We start from the raw sequence: 18,076 nt of genomic DNA on the forward strand, positions 1-18,076 counted from the left end.
TTATTAAAAAAGTTAATTGGCCAGGTGCGGAGGCTCACACCTGCAATCCCAGCATGTTCTCACTCATAGGTGGGAATTGAACAATGAGAACACATGGACACAAGAAGGGGAACATCATACACTGGGACTGTTGTGGGGTGGGGGGAGGGGGCAGCGATAGCATTAGGAGATATACCTAATGCTAAATGGCGAGTTAATGGGTGCAGCACACCAACATGGCACATGTATACATATGTAACCTGCACATTGTGCACATGTACCCTAAAACTTAAAGTAAAGTAAAATAATAATAAAATAAAAAAAAGAAAGAAAAGTGGCTAACATACAGTACCAGGGAAGTGAGAGATCCTGGAGCATGGGCATGCATTGCTATGGCTATGCTTTCAGAAGGACTGAGCCAGTTCTGACCACTGGGATCTTCATTCTCAGAGGAAATTGGAGCTTTTGAAACTCAGGTAGGGGTTTTTAACAAGAGAGTATTTAACAGAAGGTGTACTCAACTCAACAGAGAGAACAGCATCCCATAGCAAAGGCAACTGCAGGAAAACCAGCCAGAAATACAAACGAAAGCAAACAGGTTACTTTACCTGGTCACTGAGCAGGGGGCAAGGAGCCCCCATCTGCTGAGACAAAGCTGGGCTGCTCACTTCTCTCCTATGAACTGATGACTCTGCGTGGAAGGCTTTCTGTGCCAACTTGCTCCTCTGATTCTTTGGATGTGTTCAACCCCTCATCTCAACAACCTTCTTGGGTGTAGGAGAATGGGTCAGCGAAGAAGACTGTGGATATCTAAAACGTTATGACAGTTGGATTAGTACACTCTTCAGTAGAGCTGCTGGACTCTTGTACAATGAGAAATTATTTAGAGAAAACAGCCCTTGCACCTGGGCTCATTTACTGCACTCATGTGTTCATTCCCCTGCCTCCCTTGCTAGTCTTCGATACAGTAGAGAGCTATGTATTTTCTCAGGAAATACTCTCCAAGTTATACTCACCTTACCTCAGAGATACCAAGAAAGATTTATATGAATGCATGGATTTCCACTGACAGAGTACACTTGGCTTTAAGAGAAGTTCAAAGCTATTTTGCTAACCAATATCTGGATGGACTAGAAGTATTTTGATAAGAGAATTTCGTTCTTCCTCAGCATTTTCTGCTGCCATTGAAGTATTTTTCTGCTTCCCTTCTGCAAACAAAACGGATTGCATGTCACCTCTCCTATAATATTTGGTGGTGCAGGACTCTCACGGTGATAAATAAGGACTCAAGGATGTTCCACCATCCCTCACTGAACTTCTGCACAGGAAAGTGCACTCAGGCCACAGTGCAAACTCAGCGGCTCCATGGCTGTTCATTTTCCACCCACTAGCTCTTTGTCTTTTATCTCCTAGGCATTAAGTCAGATTTGATGGTATCAGTGGGCTGGGAAAGGTTGGCTGATTAATGTCTGTAAACCTCACAGTGACCATCAAAGCAATTTATTAAAGAATGGGGGACTAAAGTAAACTCTGTGTATCAGAAAGACACAATTGCAGCAGAAGAGATTATTAGTTCTTCCCTGCAGAGGATTAGACAGTTAATTAGGTCAAGTCATCCAGTGGTTAAGCATTTCTATGGTATCTGTGTGTCTAGATAACAAAAAGTACAAAACAAAGAAAATTCCCTCACCCTCTTGCTAGAAGGTTTGTATATCCATCTTCACATGAAACCAGCCCTCCTCTGCCCATTGGAGCCAGACAACAGCCCTTTGCTTACCTGGACACTTGAATTCAGCCAGTTGGCTTTGCTGGCAAAAATATAACTTTCTGAATTGAGCAGACACTGAATATTGACTTAGAGATGGGGTGGGAGGGTTCTTTTTACTGTTGTTTTCTTCTTTTTATCCTTTCTTTCCCCCTCCTCTCCCCTTTCCTCTCTCCTTTTCTTCCTTCCTGTCTCCCTCCCTTCCTCCCTTTCTTTCTTCCTTCCTTCCATCCTTTTTCTTTCTTTTCAACATATTTTCCCACCCTCCCTGACCTGTTGTTAATATACCATTAACAAAGAGATCAATTAAATTTCAGTTAAAGTCTTGGTGTGGAAAATGCATACTTGACAAGCTTGAATTTTCAGGGATTGTTTATGTTCCTGATAGTCAAGATGTTACTCAAAGACTTGAGCTTATGGCCAGGACTAGCTTTGGTGGCTCAAGCAAGCCTCCTGCTTCTGGAAGAGGGACACAACACACACTGGACAGAAGCATGTCAAGCAGGGCACAGAGGACAGTGCCAGCATATGCACCTTCTCCTTAGTACCAAAGCAAGGGGGGGTGGAATGGCATGAGCATGATGGGTTTAGAGTATATACGAAAATATCCTGGCATTTCCACCTCGTTGTGGTGGGCTAGAAGTGGGATCAAAAGGACCCTCTAGTTGACTTGAAAGGGTTGAACAATTGCTACCTGGAAAAGCCCAAGGATGAATTCTAGCTAAAGTCAAGGATGAGCGTCAAATATTCTTTACCTATGTGGACACTAAAAAGAGTTGGCCATCTTTCAAGTAGTGTGTGTTGGAGATTTAAAGGAGAGAAAAAAACCCCATCTGGATGGAATAATTAAGCTGAAGTTTTTTGGGGGTCTTTGTTTATAGAAAACCTCTGGTATTTTCAGCAGGAACTTGTGCTTTCAATGCATTCTTCTTTCTGATAGTCTCAAATGCCAGGTGAAGGCTCTTCCTGTGTCCTTCCTCCAGCACAGTCTGAACCAGTATGCCCATCACTCTCTGGATGAGCCCCCCAAAACTGCTTGTGGCTTGGGGGTAAAAGTTTTATCATTAGTTTATCTCCCCAAGTCTGTCTTCAGTCCCTCCTTCCTCCTTCCCGTTATCTTTTTTTCTTGGTGCAGAGAGGCTCAAAAATCACTGGTACCTACATAAGACAATTAATGAAAATAGCCCTTCCCCCTCCTTAGCTTCTGAACTTGTTTCTGGGGCCCAGCAAGCCCTTCAAGGGACCGTCCTTGTTAAATGCACAGGCAACATGGCATCGTCACCCCTGGCTTTTCCTTACCATCCTGCTGTACATCAGATATTTTCTCAATCACAAAACTTTGATCGTAGATAAACCCTTTCCCTCTTTGTACCTTCAGGGTGGCTTCTCAGGGTCGCTCATGCTCACTTAAATCAAGAGGGATATCATGTGTCAGGTGATTTTAAAGAGTAGATTGAGAGCGTGAATGCACAGGTATGTATTCATCTGACTTTGAGCAAATGTTTTAGTTGCTTTTAGAATGAGTTGTATCTGTGTTGTCTTTCTGTATGCGAGGACCTTTGCACAGAGAACACAGACTCCCAAGGTATCACTTTGATGCAAAAAGCTTTAGTGCCATTTTCCTTCCTCTCTGTATCCAAGGTGAACAACAAAGAGGGAAGTAAAAGATTAGAGATCATTCCAAATTCAGGCCAAACAAGGCATCTACTATCCACAGAAAAGGTGGAGGGACTCCATAGATTGTTCTGAGAGTTGAAGCTGGTGAAATAGAGATCTTTCACAGTCTAGGCAGCAGAGAGGGGCCAGCCTCCTAGCATTTCTACAGGGAGGTCCCAGCAAGTGCAACTGTAGCAGCACGGGTGTGGGTCAGAGCCGCAGGCTGCCCCAGAGAGATGAAGCCCTGTGGGACCAGCTTGGTATTGTCCAACTCATCAAGAAAAGTCAAATGTCAATGGTTTGGGCTCCTCTGGTACATGGAAGCTAATTCACCAGTGTTTCTAAATGCATAGCTAAATGCCAGTCAAACTTCTGCATTTCAAATACAGCATGAGCACCTACATTCAAATGCTGTAGTATAAATCCATATGTAGCAATCAACTTTATACGTAAGACCTACAGGCTTCAACTAATTAGAGGATAGCCTGATGCCCAAAGAAAGAAAGTTGTTCTACAAAGGAGATTTGGTTTGGTGCCTCAGGCTCCAAAGGTGCAGCTGTGTCACCCGCTAAAATCAGGCGGACATCTTGGCTCTGCTTCTGTCTGTGGTCCAATCTGACTGTCGTTCACATCCTTCTCCAGACACCTGCTCACCTCTTGAAGCAACTGGCTGCCCAAGTAAACCAGAAAACCAGAGGGGGTCACATAGGAGGGCTGGGAAGTGGTCAGGACAGCAAGGGACACGGGCAAGAGGCCCAGGGACACTGCTGCACCAGGAGCACCAGCTTCTTCCTGAAATCATCTGAGGGCAAAGTGAGCATCTCCATCTGCTTTCGACCTTAACAGTGGCTTGTTTTTAATTTCTTTTAGAAGTGAAAACTACAGCCCTGACCCCTTGGAAAGGTTTGTATATTTTTCAGACAGCTGCTGCCTTGGTGGGTGTGGGGTATGTAAAACTCTTCACCTTCCTCCCAAGATGCCTTCTTTCCTGAGCTAACTCCAGGAAGCAGCACAGAGGGAACCCTCCCCCGACCTTGAACCATCTCCGTGTCAATTTAGATTAACCCCATCCCCAAGGACATCCAATCCCTCCTGGGTAGACCCCACTTGCAGTAGCCTAACTTCTCTTTGCTGGCGGCACTAATGAGCACCTGTCAGTGCCCAGAATAGCTCCATCTCTGGGCTTCTCTGCACCAGGCCTGCCTCTTTCCTCATACACGGATGCTCTAATGCAGCGATCTTCTCAGACCTTGGCCCTGCATGCTGCCCTTGCTTGCACCATTCTTTCTACCTCTCTAACTTGGAGCTGGAAGGGAAGTGGCGAGGGGAGGGGAAGATGGGAGGAAGGGGGAGGTTCTTGGGTGAGTCACTTGGCTACGAATAAAATGCATCTTATTTGAAGCTTTCATTCCTGCCAGATGTTTCCGATGGATAATTGACACTCATCACAGTTCTCTGGGACCCTAACTGTCCTGGTAATTAGTCTCTTTAGGCCTCCGCAGCTCTCTAATGAGATAGAGGCAATAAAGGCATTCACTGTGGAGTGGAGGCGTGTCTGAATGAAGAATGGAGGCCTCATCTGCATGGCCCATGTAACTAGGCAGATGGGCTGAGCTGTCGCTCTGGCCAGCACTGGCTTTGAGAGGGCCTTGATCCCAGGGTGCTGTGGTCCATGCCCGCCTGGACCTAAGGTATTCATCTCATGGAATCCTTCCACATAGCATTCATTCAGCATGGGATGGCCTGCGGGAAGCAGCCCAGCAGCATGCCTGTGGTTCTCACCTTAACCTGTACCCAGGTGGAGCAGGCCGTGAGGCCACACTCTCTTCTTTCTCTGAAGATGCATCGCTGAGATAGTGGGAAGATAGTTGCATTTGAAGACAGAAGTCAAGAGACTTGGGAAAGTCACTTAAGCTTCCTGAAGTTCAGTTTCCACATGTTAGAAAGGGAGATAATAATTCTCATCTCCTACGTGAGTGTCATTAAGGTGTTGTGATAGCTTTCCAAATGCAAGCGCTCTATTTGAAATCCTAATTGACATGGCTTTGCTTCTATGTAGACAGACACTCAGCCACAGGAATTCTAACTTGTATTGGATATAGTTAGAAAAGGGGAGGAAAGGTATTTGGAAGAGGAAATTGAGGTAAAGAGGAGGGCAAGGTACGAAAAAAGTTTTTGTTTTGTTTTGTTTTCTTCGAGTACAATTTTAAGCAAAAGTAAAATGCAAAGACAAATAAATGTGGATATGTCAGCATGAGTGGCAATGCCCCCTCCTTCTTTCAACAAACATTGGTTGAATACCTGCCACGGGTCAATGAGATACAGACTCTGCTCTTAAGGAACTTACTGCATAGAGGACAGAGGAGGAAATACAGATAAGTTAGGCAAAGAGAATTATGACACAAGGTGGTAAGTATTTTACTAGTGGGATGTGTATGGCAATGAGCAAGGCAGGGAAGGCCGCCTGCAAGAGGTGTCTGAAGGCTGGAAGAGGAGCTGGAATGAAGAATAAGAGTGATATGGGTGAGGCATATTTCGGACAGAGGGGAGAGTGTGTGAGGGTGGGAAAAAAGACCCTCCCCTGTGTGCACACGTGTGGTTATGTGGCAAGGGGCAAGGGCACCGAACTAGGTGTGGCAAGAAGAGACACCAAGGGTGCAGACGGCAGGCGCATCACAAAATGCAGTGCTCGGTCCACTGAGAAGCTGGGCTTGGTGCTAACCTGTTGGCCTCAAATGAGGATCATGATCGATTTGGAGTAGAAACATCACCCTGGAATTAGCATAAAGAATAAATTCCAGGGGTCAAGGCCACAGGTGGCAAGGCCCAATTGGTGAACATTTTTGGGAATTGAAAGACGAGATGGTGCAGACTGTCTTCTTTGAGAGGATGTCTCCTTAGAGAGAATGCCCCTGCCTCAGGGCTACCCCTGTTTCCTTCTCCTTCTGTCCAGCTTGGTCCAGGTCTGGTGTCCTGGATGTGCTGAAGAGACAGATAGGTTCCGGGGGTGGCGAGTGCATGTACCTGTGGGGTGGGCTGCACAGACCGATATGGTCACATAGTCAGTGCCAGCCACTCACCAGCCTGAGATGGAGATGGAGAGCTTCAGAGGGGCTGCTCAGGCTTTTCCCAGATATACTACAAGCAAGCGAATGGCTAGTAGGCACTTGGTAGCCTTTTTCTGTCTTCCATAGGAAGAATTTTCTAACACAACAGGTGAGGACTCGTCTTTACAAGCTCTCTGTGGTGCCTCCCAGCATGGAGCAGATCCACAAAAGAACTCTGAGGGGCATAGCAAGGAGACCAAACACAGGCACCCGGGGAGAGCGCCTGGCATAGCCGCAGGGCCATTGAGATGTGCCACAGGGGGCGTTTGCCCGCTCTCAGTCGTCTCCCGAGCTGTACAGTCCCCAGCCTGGAAACAAGGTTTCAACATTCCCTTACATGGTAACCACGCCAGGCCCCTGCTGGGCTGAACACCTGGCTGTGGCATTCTCCTCCCTGGAGGCTTCCACTGGCTGGTCAGGCTGCAAGGAGGGAGTGCGGAAGAGAGGAGAGAACACCTCAGTGCAGGGAAGCGGCACTTGCTTTCCATCTCTTACCCAGGGCATCTTCTTAGTCACGGGGAGGGAGTGGGAGACGGGAGGTGGGAGTGTGCGGGAATTGAACGGGAAATGGGTTTCAAAGATGTGTGTGGATGTTCAGGAGCGCACAAGGGAATGAAAGAGGCAGAGCAGTGTGCTGACAGCTGTGTGTCCTGCCGGGAGTTAAGGACTCCAGTGTGCAGGACACGTGTGGAATTGTACTGTGAGATTCACGCGTATGAAGACAGAATGTGACCACTGACTCTGTTGAGGCAAAACATTCGACCTGGCTTCCATAAAGGCCTGCTGGGCCACGTGGACTCAGAACCACCCTTGCCATCTCAGAGTCGTCCGCCTCAGGCACAGACAAGGGCCTTGGTGGGAAGAATCTTGGAGTTGCCCAGAGGGGAAGGACTTACTTACGCAAAACAGAGGAGCATAATCTCTCACCCTTGAAGGCATCCAGTGGAGGCTTCCCTCCTTTGATTCCAAAGAATGTGCTGTGTAGGTGACAGAGCGAGCCTCTACAAAGGGGGAACGTCTGGTGATGGTTTTTGTGGACACATAGTAGTTAGATTCTAGAAGACACAACCAGTTAGTGACCGGTCCTAAATGACAAGCGTTTCTGGGTTGAAATGTAAATCCGCGGGAGATTTACAGGAGTGCTCCTTGGTCACCTGTATCCTAGCACGCATGCCTTTGGTTTTATCGTTTCTCCTTAATGCAGGGTAGAGAGAGTAAGTATCCCCTGGGCTTCTCAGCATCGGAATCTGCACCGCTGAGAAGCTCTGGCCTTAGGGATACTGCGAATCAGACACCAGGGAAACATGAGGTTGATGACCTGTTGCATTTCAATCTCATGGCTACCTATTTAGCCACTGCCCCCAAATTAGGGATTTATCCCAAAAGGCCAAGACATAAAATCATATGGACACTGCCTCCAAGCCAGGAGTTCTAGACTTGATGGAATAATCCCACATGGAATTGAGAAGCCTGTTTTGATTTTGATTTGTTTTAGCCAGAAATGTCTCCAACGCTGAGCATCCAAGTCAGGCAGGCAGGTTCTGGCTTTGTTCCTTATTCCCTAATCCAGGAGGACATGGACTTAGTGAGGCCACCAGCTTTAAATACCTCTATTAAATTCAATGCAACAGAGTATGCCAGAGCAGGTCCAGTCTGAGAAGGTGGCCTAGTTCCTTGAGTACCTAATTCATCTGGGCATCCAAACTTATGTACTCTACAGAAATCAAAGCTCCACTGGTCATGGGGTTTCTTGGCCATAAGGGCTGAGGTAGCCAGAAAACATATGTTCCAGAACAATAGGGAAGCTGCTGGGGAACTGTACTGCCTTGCAGTTCTCCTGCCTCCTATGTTTGTCTCCATCTCAAAGAGTATCTGTTTGCAGGCCATGTCAGTGTGTGCCTCCTAGGGAAAGGTGCCCCCCACTGCCCCACCAAAGGACATGCACTGGGGCCGGTTCTGCATCCCAGTGTCCTCATTGATCTCCAGTTACATCCACATGCACAGGAAGGCTTCCTGTTCCTTTGTTTGACTCACCTCCATCCATGTGGGCTGGCTTCGGCCTTGCAGGCATGTGATCCTTGAGCTGCATCTGCTCTTCCCCCATCCAGATGGGGAAGAGGTCAAGTGCTCCAGGTGGAACCCAGGTGCCCTGCTCTGAGATAGAGTGATTGGCAGGATGGCCTCTGTGCCCAAGGCAGCAGAAGCAGCAGGCAGACAGATTGTTTTGTCCAACAGATTCTTTTCTGAGCCACAGGCCAAGCAGCTGGAGGGTAGGTGAGTATTTCAGGCAGGCAGTGCTCAGAAGTGGATGGGTGATGAGGCACTCAGCACAGTAGTCTGACTTTATTAAAGCTCTGTGTAGGATATTAATGAATCTGCCACCTTCTTCTTGAATTTGAGCCTGAGCCATGGCCTTTGCATGTTATGACACAGTAAGGAAGAAGGCCCAGGCACTTTAACCTGAGCCTCATGTTCTTTCCTTGCAGGGGAAGGCTTCCTGTTATATAGTGTGTGTGTCTTGGGGATGTGAGCCATAGAACAACGTCCACTTCTAATGCTGGGGCTGGAACACCACGTGTTTCACTTAGAGGGACGACTCACCAGGGGCAAGGCCAAATGACAGCAGACCAGGCAACCACCAGGCTTTCCTTCCATTTTCTCCCAGACCACTCACAGCGAGTGTGTTCTCTCCACAGGCCCGGGCGCCGTCAGCGAGGTGAGCAATGGCACGTCGAGGAGGGCAGGCTGCGTCTGGCTGCTGCCTCTTCTGGTCTTGCACCTGCTTCTCAAATTTTGATGTGAGTGCTACTTCCCCACCCGGGAAAGGCTGCCGCCACCACCACCACCAACACAACAGCAATGGCAACACCGACAGCAACCAATCAGATATATACAAATGAAATTAGAAGAAACACAGCCTCATGGGACAGAAATTTGAGGGAGGGGAACAAATAATACTTTGGGGGGAAAGAAGTTTTAAAAAAGAAATTGAAGATTGCCTTGCAGATATTTAGGTACAACTGAGTTTTCTTTCTTTTCCCAAACGGGAAGAACACAGCACACCCAGCTTGGACCCACTGCAAGCTGCATCGCGTGACCTCTCTGGTGCCAGTGTGGGCAACGGCTCAGCCGCCCTGCCCACAGAGTGCCCCCACGTGGAACGTTCTGGAGCTGGCCATCCCAAATTCAATCAGTCCATTGAGACGAACAGAGTGAGACCTTCCGGCCCAAGTGTGGCGCTGTGGGCACTTTGGTAGACTGTGCCACCACGGTGTGTGTTGTGAAACGTGAAATAAGAAAGACAGAGAAAGAAAGAAAAAGGAAACAAAATAAGACCGTCTGACAGCAACAACAATCCCACAAACAATAGTCACAAAAGATATCGTTAAACTTTTTTTTTTTATCATTTTACTACATGAACATCATGGATAACAAGGGATTCTGATTCATTATTAATTTTATTAATTATATTTTCTGATATGAGTCTAGAACTTACTGCAAAAACAAGACAAAACTAAAAAAAATACAACTGAAAAGGGTGAAGAGAAGTACGTTTGTTAAACAGTAAAAATGAATAGTCTACTTCTTAACTAGGTTTACAACTGGTGGACCACACACCAGGCACTAATCACCTGGTGAGGATTTGGCCTATCCACCAAAAAATACATCCGATTTAACCAACATCTCCACCAGCGCTACAGACTCCTCCCGATTCTGGCATCTCATGCAGACAATACTATGCTCTCTACACACTGTTTAGAAATGGAAAGGTGATCTGCACTGTATCTTGGGTTTGTTGGCTATGCTTCTTTTGATGACATATATTATACAGTATATATATACATATATTTTTTTTGTTAGAGTTCTAGCCATTTTATTTCTCTGCAGGGTCCTTTCTCAGACATTACTGCATGCTGTATATGGCGTTAGCTGTGTGTTGATCTTCTAAAAGATGATAGAGTTTACTGGTAATTGTGTAATCAGCTCCTGCCTTTTTATTTTCTTGGGTTATTTACATGTCAGAGACATTTATAAAAAGTGAAAAGATAAAAAAAAAAAAAAAAAACCCGACTAATACCAGGCGCAGCATCTTTCCAGGTGTGGCTCTGCGCGTAGGTCACCCCAGGTGGCCCCGCTCTCTCCATCCTGCCCTGTGGCATTAACAGACAGCAAGCAGCTGAACAAGCAGAACCGTCAGTACCCACTTGCTTTAGCCCATTATGGGAATCTCTGATGCCTTTGTGACCACTGGAGAGTTTAATCCTCTTGGTTTATTTTATTTAATTTCCCACCTTTGTGTGAGTGTGTATGAAAGAGAAGAAAATGCAATTTTTAGGTAATCTTTTTTTCCCCCTCCCCCGAAAGTTTGGGAACCAGAGAGTCCTTGGGGAGGGGTCCTGGATGTGATGAGGGAAAGGGGGATTGGGGGATCTGGGAGGGTGGGGTTGTCTCTGACTTGACATTAAAAAGTGTTCCATGTCCCTCTTCACCTGGTGTGGTACCTCATTCTACAGCGGGGCGGGGGCACAGCCTGCCTGGCTCAGGTTTGAAGAATGGGGGAGGATGGGCTCTTAAACCCTCCTGGGATGGAGGGGCAGCAAGTGCTGAGATGACAAACAGGAAGCATGTGGGACCTCTTCCATCCCCGCACAGAGGCAAGGTGAGGGTGCATCTGATAGGGACTGCATTTTCAGTGCCTTCGGGAGGTCCTGGCCAGGGCTGCCAGTGTCCTGCTTGTGCTCAAACATCTCACCACACAAGTGGGCAAAGGTCAAGTCTAGTCAGGGCGAAGACTTTAGGCCCAATTATTTCTGGGAGGCAGCAGAAAGTCACTGTCATGGAAAGCAAACAAGAAAACCCCCAAGAGCCAAAAAAATCTCCCCGCAAAAAAACAAAACAGAAAGCCAGCTTGAATCATTGTGTTTAGTTTTACATAATCTCCCATCAGCCAGTCCTCCAAACCTAACCTCCAAACCTCACTTCTAGCCACATAAGAGGAACTGAGAGACAGAAATGGGTCTGAGCCAAAACACTCAGGAATGACGGCACTTGTGTTTCCAGGTCACCTTCACCTGAGAGGAACCAGGAAGGACTGGGACAGAGCTGTGTCATTTCCAGTTGCTTCTGGCAAGACTGAAGAAAGCTATTGACTCCACCTTTCTTTGTGTCCTTATACCCTTTCACCCCTAGCCCCACCCATGTCCCAGATGCCCCAAGTTTTTCCTGGCAGCAAGGTCTGGAACTACCTGGCCAAGCCTCAGGAATCTTGGCTGCACTGGTTTTTATCCCTCCCTATGTCCAGGAACCATGAAAGAGGAAGGGCTTTGAGTCTCCTTAGAATGAAAGTGGGTGGGTGGGATTGACTAACCCTCCCATGCCCAGCACCTAAGCAGACACTTGCCAGAGGGTTTGGGTGCAAAGCATGGCTTACTGGAATAGAGTGGGGAAAATACAGGTGAGCTCCATATTCCTAAACTGGAGCCCAGAAACACCTCCGAATACCATGTGCCAAGGCACCTGCAAAGAGGCAGTTCTGAGGCTTGGCTGAGACAGAACACAGTGCACACAACTTTTGTCTGAATGGGAGCTTTATCTTTCACATCTACTATGTACTAGTAGATATCTACCAATATCTACTAGATGACCACCAGTAGACATTAGTAATATCTGCTACTGCTAATGGTGCTTCAAATCACTGTCATCATCCTCCCAGGAGAGAGTGCTGAGTCAGAACCAGCTTTGTAAGGGGCACTGATGAGGACTTAATTTTACGTATTTGCCAACTCAATAGTTTTCTTGCCTTGTGGATCTTTAGAGCCCTGGTTATGCAACAGCACATTCTTTGTTGAACCAGCTTTACCGTGATTGATGAGTTCACCAGACAGGAGCCCTCCCTATCTTGCCTCAAGAGGAGCTTACTCTCACCTTCTGCTAAGTGTGCTGTGTAAGCCTCAGTCTGCTGAGTTTCAGTCTTTAGGGGAAACACATGGGCACCACAGGAAAGGGTATTCTGCTTCCCAGGTCTTCAACCAGTGATAGAGTTCCATCTAGGAAGACATGGCTTTGAAAGGAGCTTATAGGGACAAGTCACAGACCTAACTTTTCTGGAAATGGGAGCTTGGTAAGAGAATGTTCATCAGAATGAGCAGGGAAAACCACCCTGAATAGAGCCTGTAGTGATTTTGTCTTGGTACAGGCACTGATGGAGGACAATTGCTACAGGTTGGCCTGGATTCTAAGTATACTGGACCCCTTGTGATTCAGAGATAAGTCACTGATTATACTTTAGGATTCCTCCACTACCCCTAACATTAGGATGTCCCCTGGCATGAGCATCTCATGAATGCAAGGTGGATTGTGAGGGATGGACAGTCCCTAGCCACTCTAGCCAAATACTCCTGTAGAATCACATCTCTCTTCTTTCAGTGGAATATCTACTCCTTTCCAGCCGTGCAAATGTGCAGTGGCTCTTCTGCTCCTGTTGTTAAATATTCTCCCATCAAGGCTTGTACACAGTGGGTCCAGATGTCTAACTTGAAGCATTGAGAATACTCATCCAAGGACTGCTCTCTGACCAGTGGGATGTACCAAGCATATTCATGGCTGACAATCCACAAATGTTTGTTTTTGTTGCTGTGGATGGTGATGATGACAGTGATGATGAATGACAGCTATTGTTGTTCAAGCTGGAAATAAGTTAGCAAATGAATTAACACTAAAATTTAATTGAGGTTCAGCACATTTCACTGCACTGACTCCATCTTTATCTTATACCTCCTGAACTGTGAGTTTGGAACCAAATACAGCAGCACTAACCAATTATAGGAATCTACTGGATGGATTTGTTTAACTAAAACATGCAATATGGGTTCATGACACATTTGTAAGGACTTTCTATTTCCACAGTGGTAAAAATTTGAGGTACTTCTCACTAAAGAGAAGAATATATGCTAAAGGATGGATGTGGAAAACTGCATGCCATTGTGCTACTATTTGGCAAATGCATATGCACACACCAGTTGCTAACCCTTCGTCAAAAATACTTGAGATTAGTGGTATCTGATGCAGCAATGAAGTATTACCTCTTTCCAGCATTCTTTCCAGCATTTAAAAAAATTTTAAACCAAATCCCAGAGCTAATTTTGTTTCAGAACTTGCTCATTGGGACTTGAGTGCAGAGTATGTTTCCTTTGTCATCCCATAACTGCTCAAACAAGCCATTCTGAAGTATCAATTCTTTCCTCTCTCTGTTCTCAATTCAGGCACTATTTCCATGAGTGTCCAACTTTATCCACCTCCAAAGCTATAAATGCAAATTAATATCCCCATGACTTGTGAATAGCTGAGCTCTCTGAGTCTCTGCCTTCTCATTCAGATTTTTCTGTTTTCCATAACGCCATACCTTCGCCATCATGCACCTATTATGTTGTTAGAAACACAGGCTGTTTATAGAAAAGCCTCCCTAATTCCTGAGCTCAAGTTAAGATCCATTCTTACAATTCATGTCTGAGGCATTTTGGCGCATTATCCTTTATGGAGGTGACCTGGGTTGACTTTCATTTTTTGAATGTTGATTTTTACTCCCATGCAAGCCTCCAAATACTTGGATCCCTTCTCTTGGCATGATGTGAGAGTATGAGTTTATTTCAATATTTTAGGGATTTTTAACATTATTTGAAAATGAATTATTCCTCTCTCAGTACATTTGTTTGATTAGAACTTCCTGGAGTTTCCATAGCACTTACCTTGTTTCCAGTGAATCTTGAACTATGGCATTTCTGAGTAGCACTGTGATATTTTGGATACAGAACTGAATTGCTAATCAGTAGAATTAGGCTGCAGTCCAGATTTTATCACTAGTTAGTTGAATTTCCCTTTCCTTATCTTTTATATAATAAGATGCTATGATGGAAGATTGCTAATGTTCCATCTAGCTTTAGAATTCAATAATTAAGTGATTTTAGGTTTTATAAGATTTCTGCAAGGAAAAATTGGGGAAGCAGTATTTTTGATAAATGAAAATTGAAAGTGTGAATGTGGGCAAGATCCACAGCCAATGCATTGTCTCTGTTTCCAGAATGGTTCATAAGAAGATAAAATGTATGATTCTAACTGCCATTTCTGCAGATATTTGAAGTGGCTCCTTAAAGAAAACTTGAGGGATGGACACTGCAGCACTTGGAAAGAAGCAGTGCTTAATAAAAGACAGTAGCTTTTTCTGGAACAGGAAATGATGTTAGCCCCAAGCTGCCCTCTATATGACACAAGTAAAACAAGAGAGAATAAACTGTCACACATCCTAAAGTCTAAAAAAGTAAAAGATGTTGGGAGTAGGCAAAATTCTCAGAATTTTCAGTACGAGTATGTGTGTATGTGTTTGTGTGTGTGCATGTACGTGTGTGTGTAGTATTTACTGTAATTATTTAATTCTTCAATACAGATGACATTTGTTATTCCTAAGATTCATCTTTAAAATAACAAGAAATAGTGATGAAAAGAGGGGTCTCTAGATATAATTCACAATGATTTCTCATCATCCTGACCATTACAATCAAGGATCCAGAAGTGTGCATGCAGATTTCATTGGACATATTTGTGTATTTTTGGCTGAATTCCAAGTTCATTGAGTCCTCCTCACTCTCCTCTCTTGCCCCTAGACTCTGGGCTTCATTTCCAACCCCTTTGTGAAGAGCTTAAGGATGCAAGAGGAAGAGGGCAAAGTGTGGGGTTGGAGCAGAAAGAGTGTGAGGTTGGAAGATAGGTGAGCCCTGGTCCCTTCCCCCCAGTGCCTGTGCCCAACCACCCTCTTCAGCTTTAATTTCTTCTGAAGGTTCACTTTCAGAGTTGATGGAAGGTCAGACAGAGCCGTCAAGCTGTACCTCCTGCAGTAGACTAACTGTAAGAGTGAGACAGATGCCAGGAAGAGGAGCCCAGACTGCAGAGTGCACATGTGGATGAAGGGTCCTCATCTTCTTGTGGAAGGATGCCGGAGAAAGAGAAATGAAAATAAAATAAATGATTCTACCCCACACCACGTCACTTTTGCCAGTGTCCATAATTCTCATTTGTGTTTGGCTACTCAAAAAGGAGCTAAGATCTGTGGCAACAGATGCTGTCTGTCAAATACAAAATTCCTTTTTCTCTAAGTGTTCATATTACAGTTTAACAAGCAAGAAAAATGAAAATAAAATGAGAAAATATAAAGGACATCCAGACAGTTAAAACTTGTCAGTGAGTATCTAAGTGCGAGACATCTGCATAGATGTGCATCAAATATCTTCTATGATGCTACAAGTAGGATCTCAGAGAGAAGAACTGAGGTCTTGGCTCCCTGCTCACTGGTCACAGGGAGCACCATTCCTAGACAGGCTTTCAGCAAAACACAATCAGATTCGAATACTAGAGGTAGCATGTGCTCTCATTGCATACTGATGTCTTCCTATTTTCCTGATGATCAGGGATAGGTAGAGTGCAGACAATATGAAGCAGGCAGCCAAGAGATGCTTTTCCACCCAAACCCAACCTTGGGTTGCTAGGGGACCTGCAGCAGGCTGCTGCACCTCCCAGCCTCAGTTTCCCCATCAATGAAATCAATGTTGGACAAGATGATCTCAGAAGGCCTCCCGAGATCTGAAATCTGGGTCTCCACCCTGCATGCTTCCATAGTTTGTATCTGTTTCCATAACTAATAAAATTATGCAATTCAAACCAAGGCCAAACCTTTATGTGGTGTTGGCTTTGTGGAGCTATGTAGGAGGTATCTCTATTCACGCTGGACTTGGTTGGAAAAGCCCTTTGTTTCTGACATGACATACAGATCGAAAAGCTATGGTCCTGCCACCTTGGATGTAAGGCTGTTCCTTCAGGATCTGAAGAAAAAACAGACTCTCAAGTATAAATACACAAAATGTTCTACATAGGTTCCAGTGGTTTGTGAGCTTTTAAAACTCACTATTGAGCCCCAATGTTAAGAACCCCTACTGTGAAATTTCACCTTGGATTTGTCTCATAGGCTGCTTACATTTCTCAAATATAATTGGTAAGAATTGTGTCCTGCAGGCTTTAATTTTTAACTAAATAAACAACAACTAAGGCATCCTTCTGAATCCCCCAGGGAGTTCCATATGGACTGAATCTAATCCTTTGGGAATCAAACCTGTAATGATCTAACTGCACAAGATCTTTGCCCCAAACTCTTTCTGCTGACAGACTCCCCTTGGCATATGTTTCTACCTCTGACAATTACACCAGCTTAGATAAAACCGAACAAGTTTGTATTTTATTTGTAGTAACTAGTGATACCAACTCTTGCTGTCCACCAGAGAGCTCATCGTTACAATGAGTCAGGAAAATCAAATCAGCACTGTTTTCCCATGCACATTAGGCTCAAGGTAGTCAGGACATTTAATCTACTAACACCTAATTCAGGGAACACTCCCTTGTGTCAGGGCTCCAGAATGTTAAGGTGTTCTATCCTTCTTGCCAGCACTTTCTTCTTTGTGTCCTGAGTACAAGTTGCTGTTTCCCACCTCAAGTCGGAAACATTTTTTTTCTTTCATCTACTAAGCATTTGATTGAGCCGACATTACCACAGCATGTACACAAGAGGGTCAGCCAAACCACTTGTCCAGCCCTAGTCCCGAGCAAGGAAGTCAGGATTCCACAGTGTAATTCACTAGTCAGAAGTGATCGCCCTCCCTCATGGCAGCACAAAGGCAGTAAATTCATTACAACGAGGTTGCTGCCACTTCTCACAAGCACCTCAACACTGCTGTTTTACAAATCTTCAGATACCCCGGTCCTGGATCATTTATGCATTAATGCATGTCTTTTTGCCCAGCCACATATAGAATCAGTACTCTAAATATTGGCACTCTAGGAGCTTCTATATTAATGTCTCATCATTCCTTGTTTTCAAAAATATGAAAGAATAATTAGTCAAATGGAGTCCACAGCATAGGATAAGCTGAGCTCCCGGAACACTGAGGATCAAATTGGAATGTGTGAGTAGCAGTATAGCTTATTTCCTAACAAACAGCAGTGTTAAGTCATGCCCCTGAACTATCAATGAGAAAGTCTTTCTGACTAAATAACTCACCAGCCTAGCTCACTACATTTCCTTAGTAGCATTTTCTATACATTTTCCATTATCTCCTCTCTTCTTCTCTGTCATTTATTTTCCCGCAGTATGGCCTACCTTTGCAGTAATAACCTAAGAAGCAAGATACCTAAGAACCAACTGGGGAAAAAAATATTCAGTTGCACAAGGCTATTCTATACCCCTTGGTTTACATTAGTCATTCAGAGAGTGACATTATGACATGGAGGAAAGAAATGTGATATGGTTGGGCTATACTTGGGAATATGCATTACCTGCACCTTGGGTTAAACATACAATGCCCTGAAATAGACAGGTTATATCATTGGCAAGAGCTTAATGGACATCTGAGGCAATTCTATGCTAGGAATTTCATCAGTAGATTTGAACCATTTGGAAAACTAGTCAGGAAACTCGATTGGACTTAGGCCCATGTATTCACCTTTAGCCATTTGATGAATAACCCAGATT

General features: G+C 45.0%; 1 protein-coding gene across 10 annotated transcripts in view; it reads left to right on the forward strand.

Moving 5' to 3' along the window:
- NTM (neurotrimin) overlaps positions 1–11,845 on the forward strand; it is a 982,933-nt gene extending 971,088 nt beyond the window's left edge. For 4 of the 10 annotated variants that reach the window (XM_032167911.2, XM_058446581.1, XM_032167918.2 and 1 more), the window contains one exon: positions 4,043–4,236. In XM_032167911.2, coding sequence (XP_032023802.1) covers positions 4,043–4,206 — 164 coding nt within the window. In that variant the 3' untranslated portion in view covers positions 4,207–4,236. Of the gene's footprint in view, positions 1–3,122; positions 4,238–4,270; positions 4,304–9,203 lie in introns of those variants that run through there. The other 6 variants (XM_032167912.2, XM_032167914.2, XM_058446579.1 and 3 more) reach the window with 4 other exon arrangements.
- Positions 11,846–18,076: the final 6,231 nt, after the last annotated feature.

This window comes from Hylobates moloch, unplaced genomic scaffold (assembly GCF_009828535.3).
Source record: "Hylobates moloch isolate HMO894 unplaced genomic scaffold, HMol_V3 SCAFFOLD_11, whole genome shotgun sequence".
Classification (NCBI taxonomy): Eukaryota; Metazoa; Chordata; class Mammalia; order Primates; family Hylobatidae; genus Hylobates; species Hylobates moloch.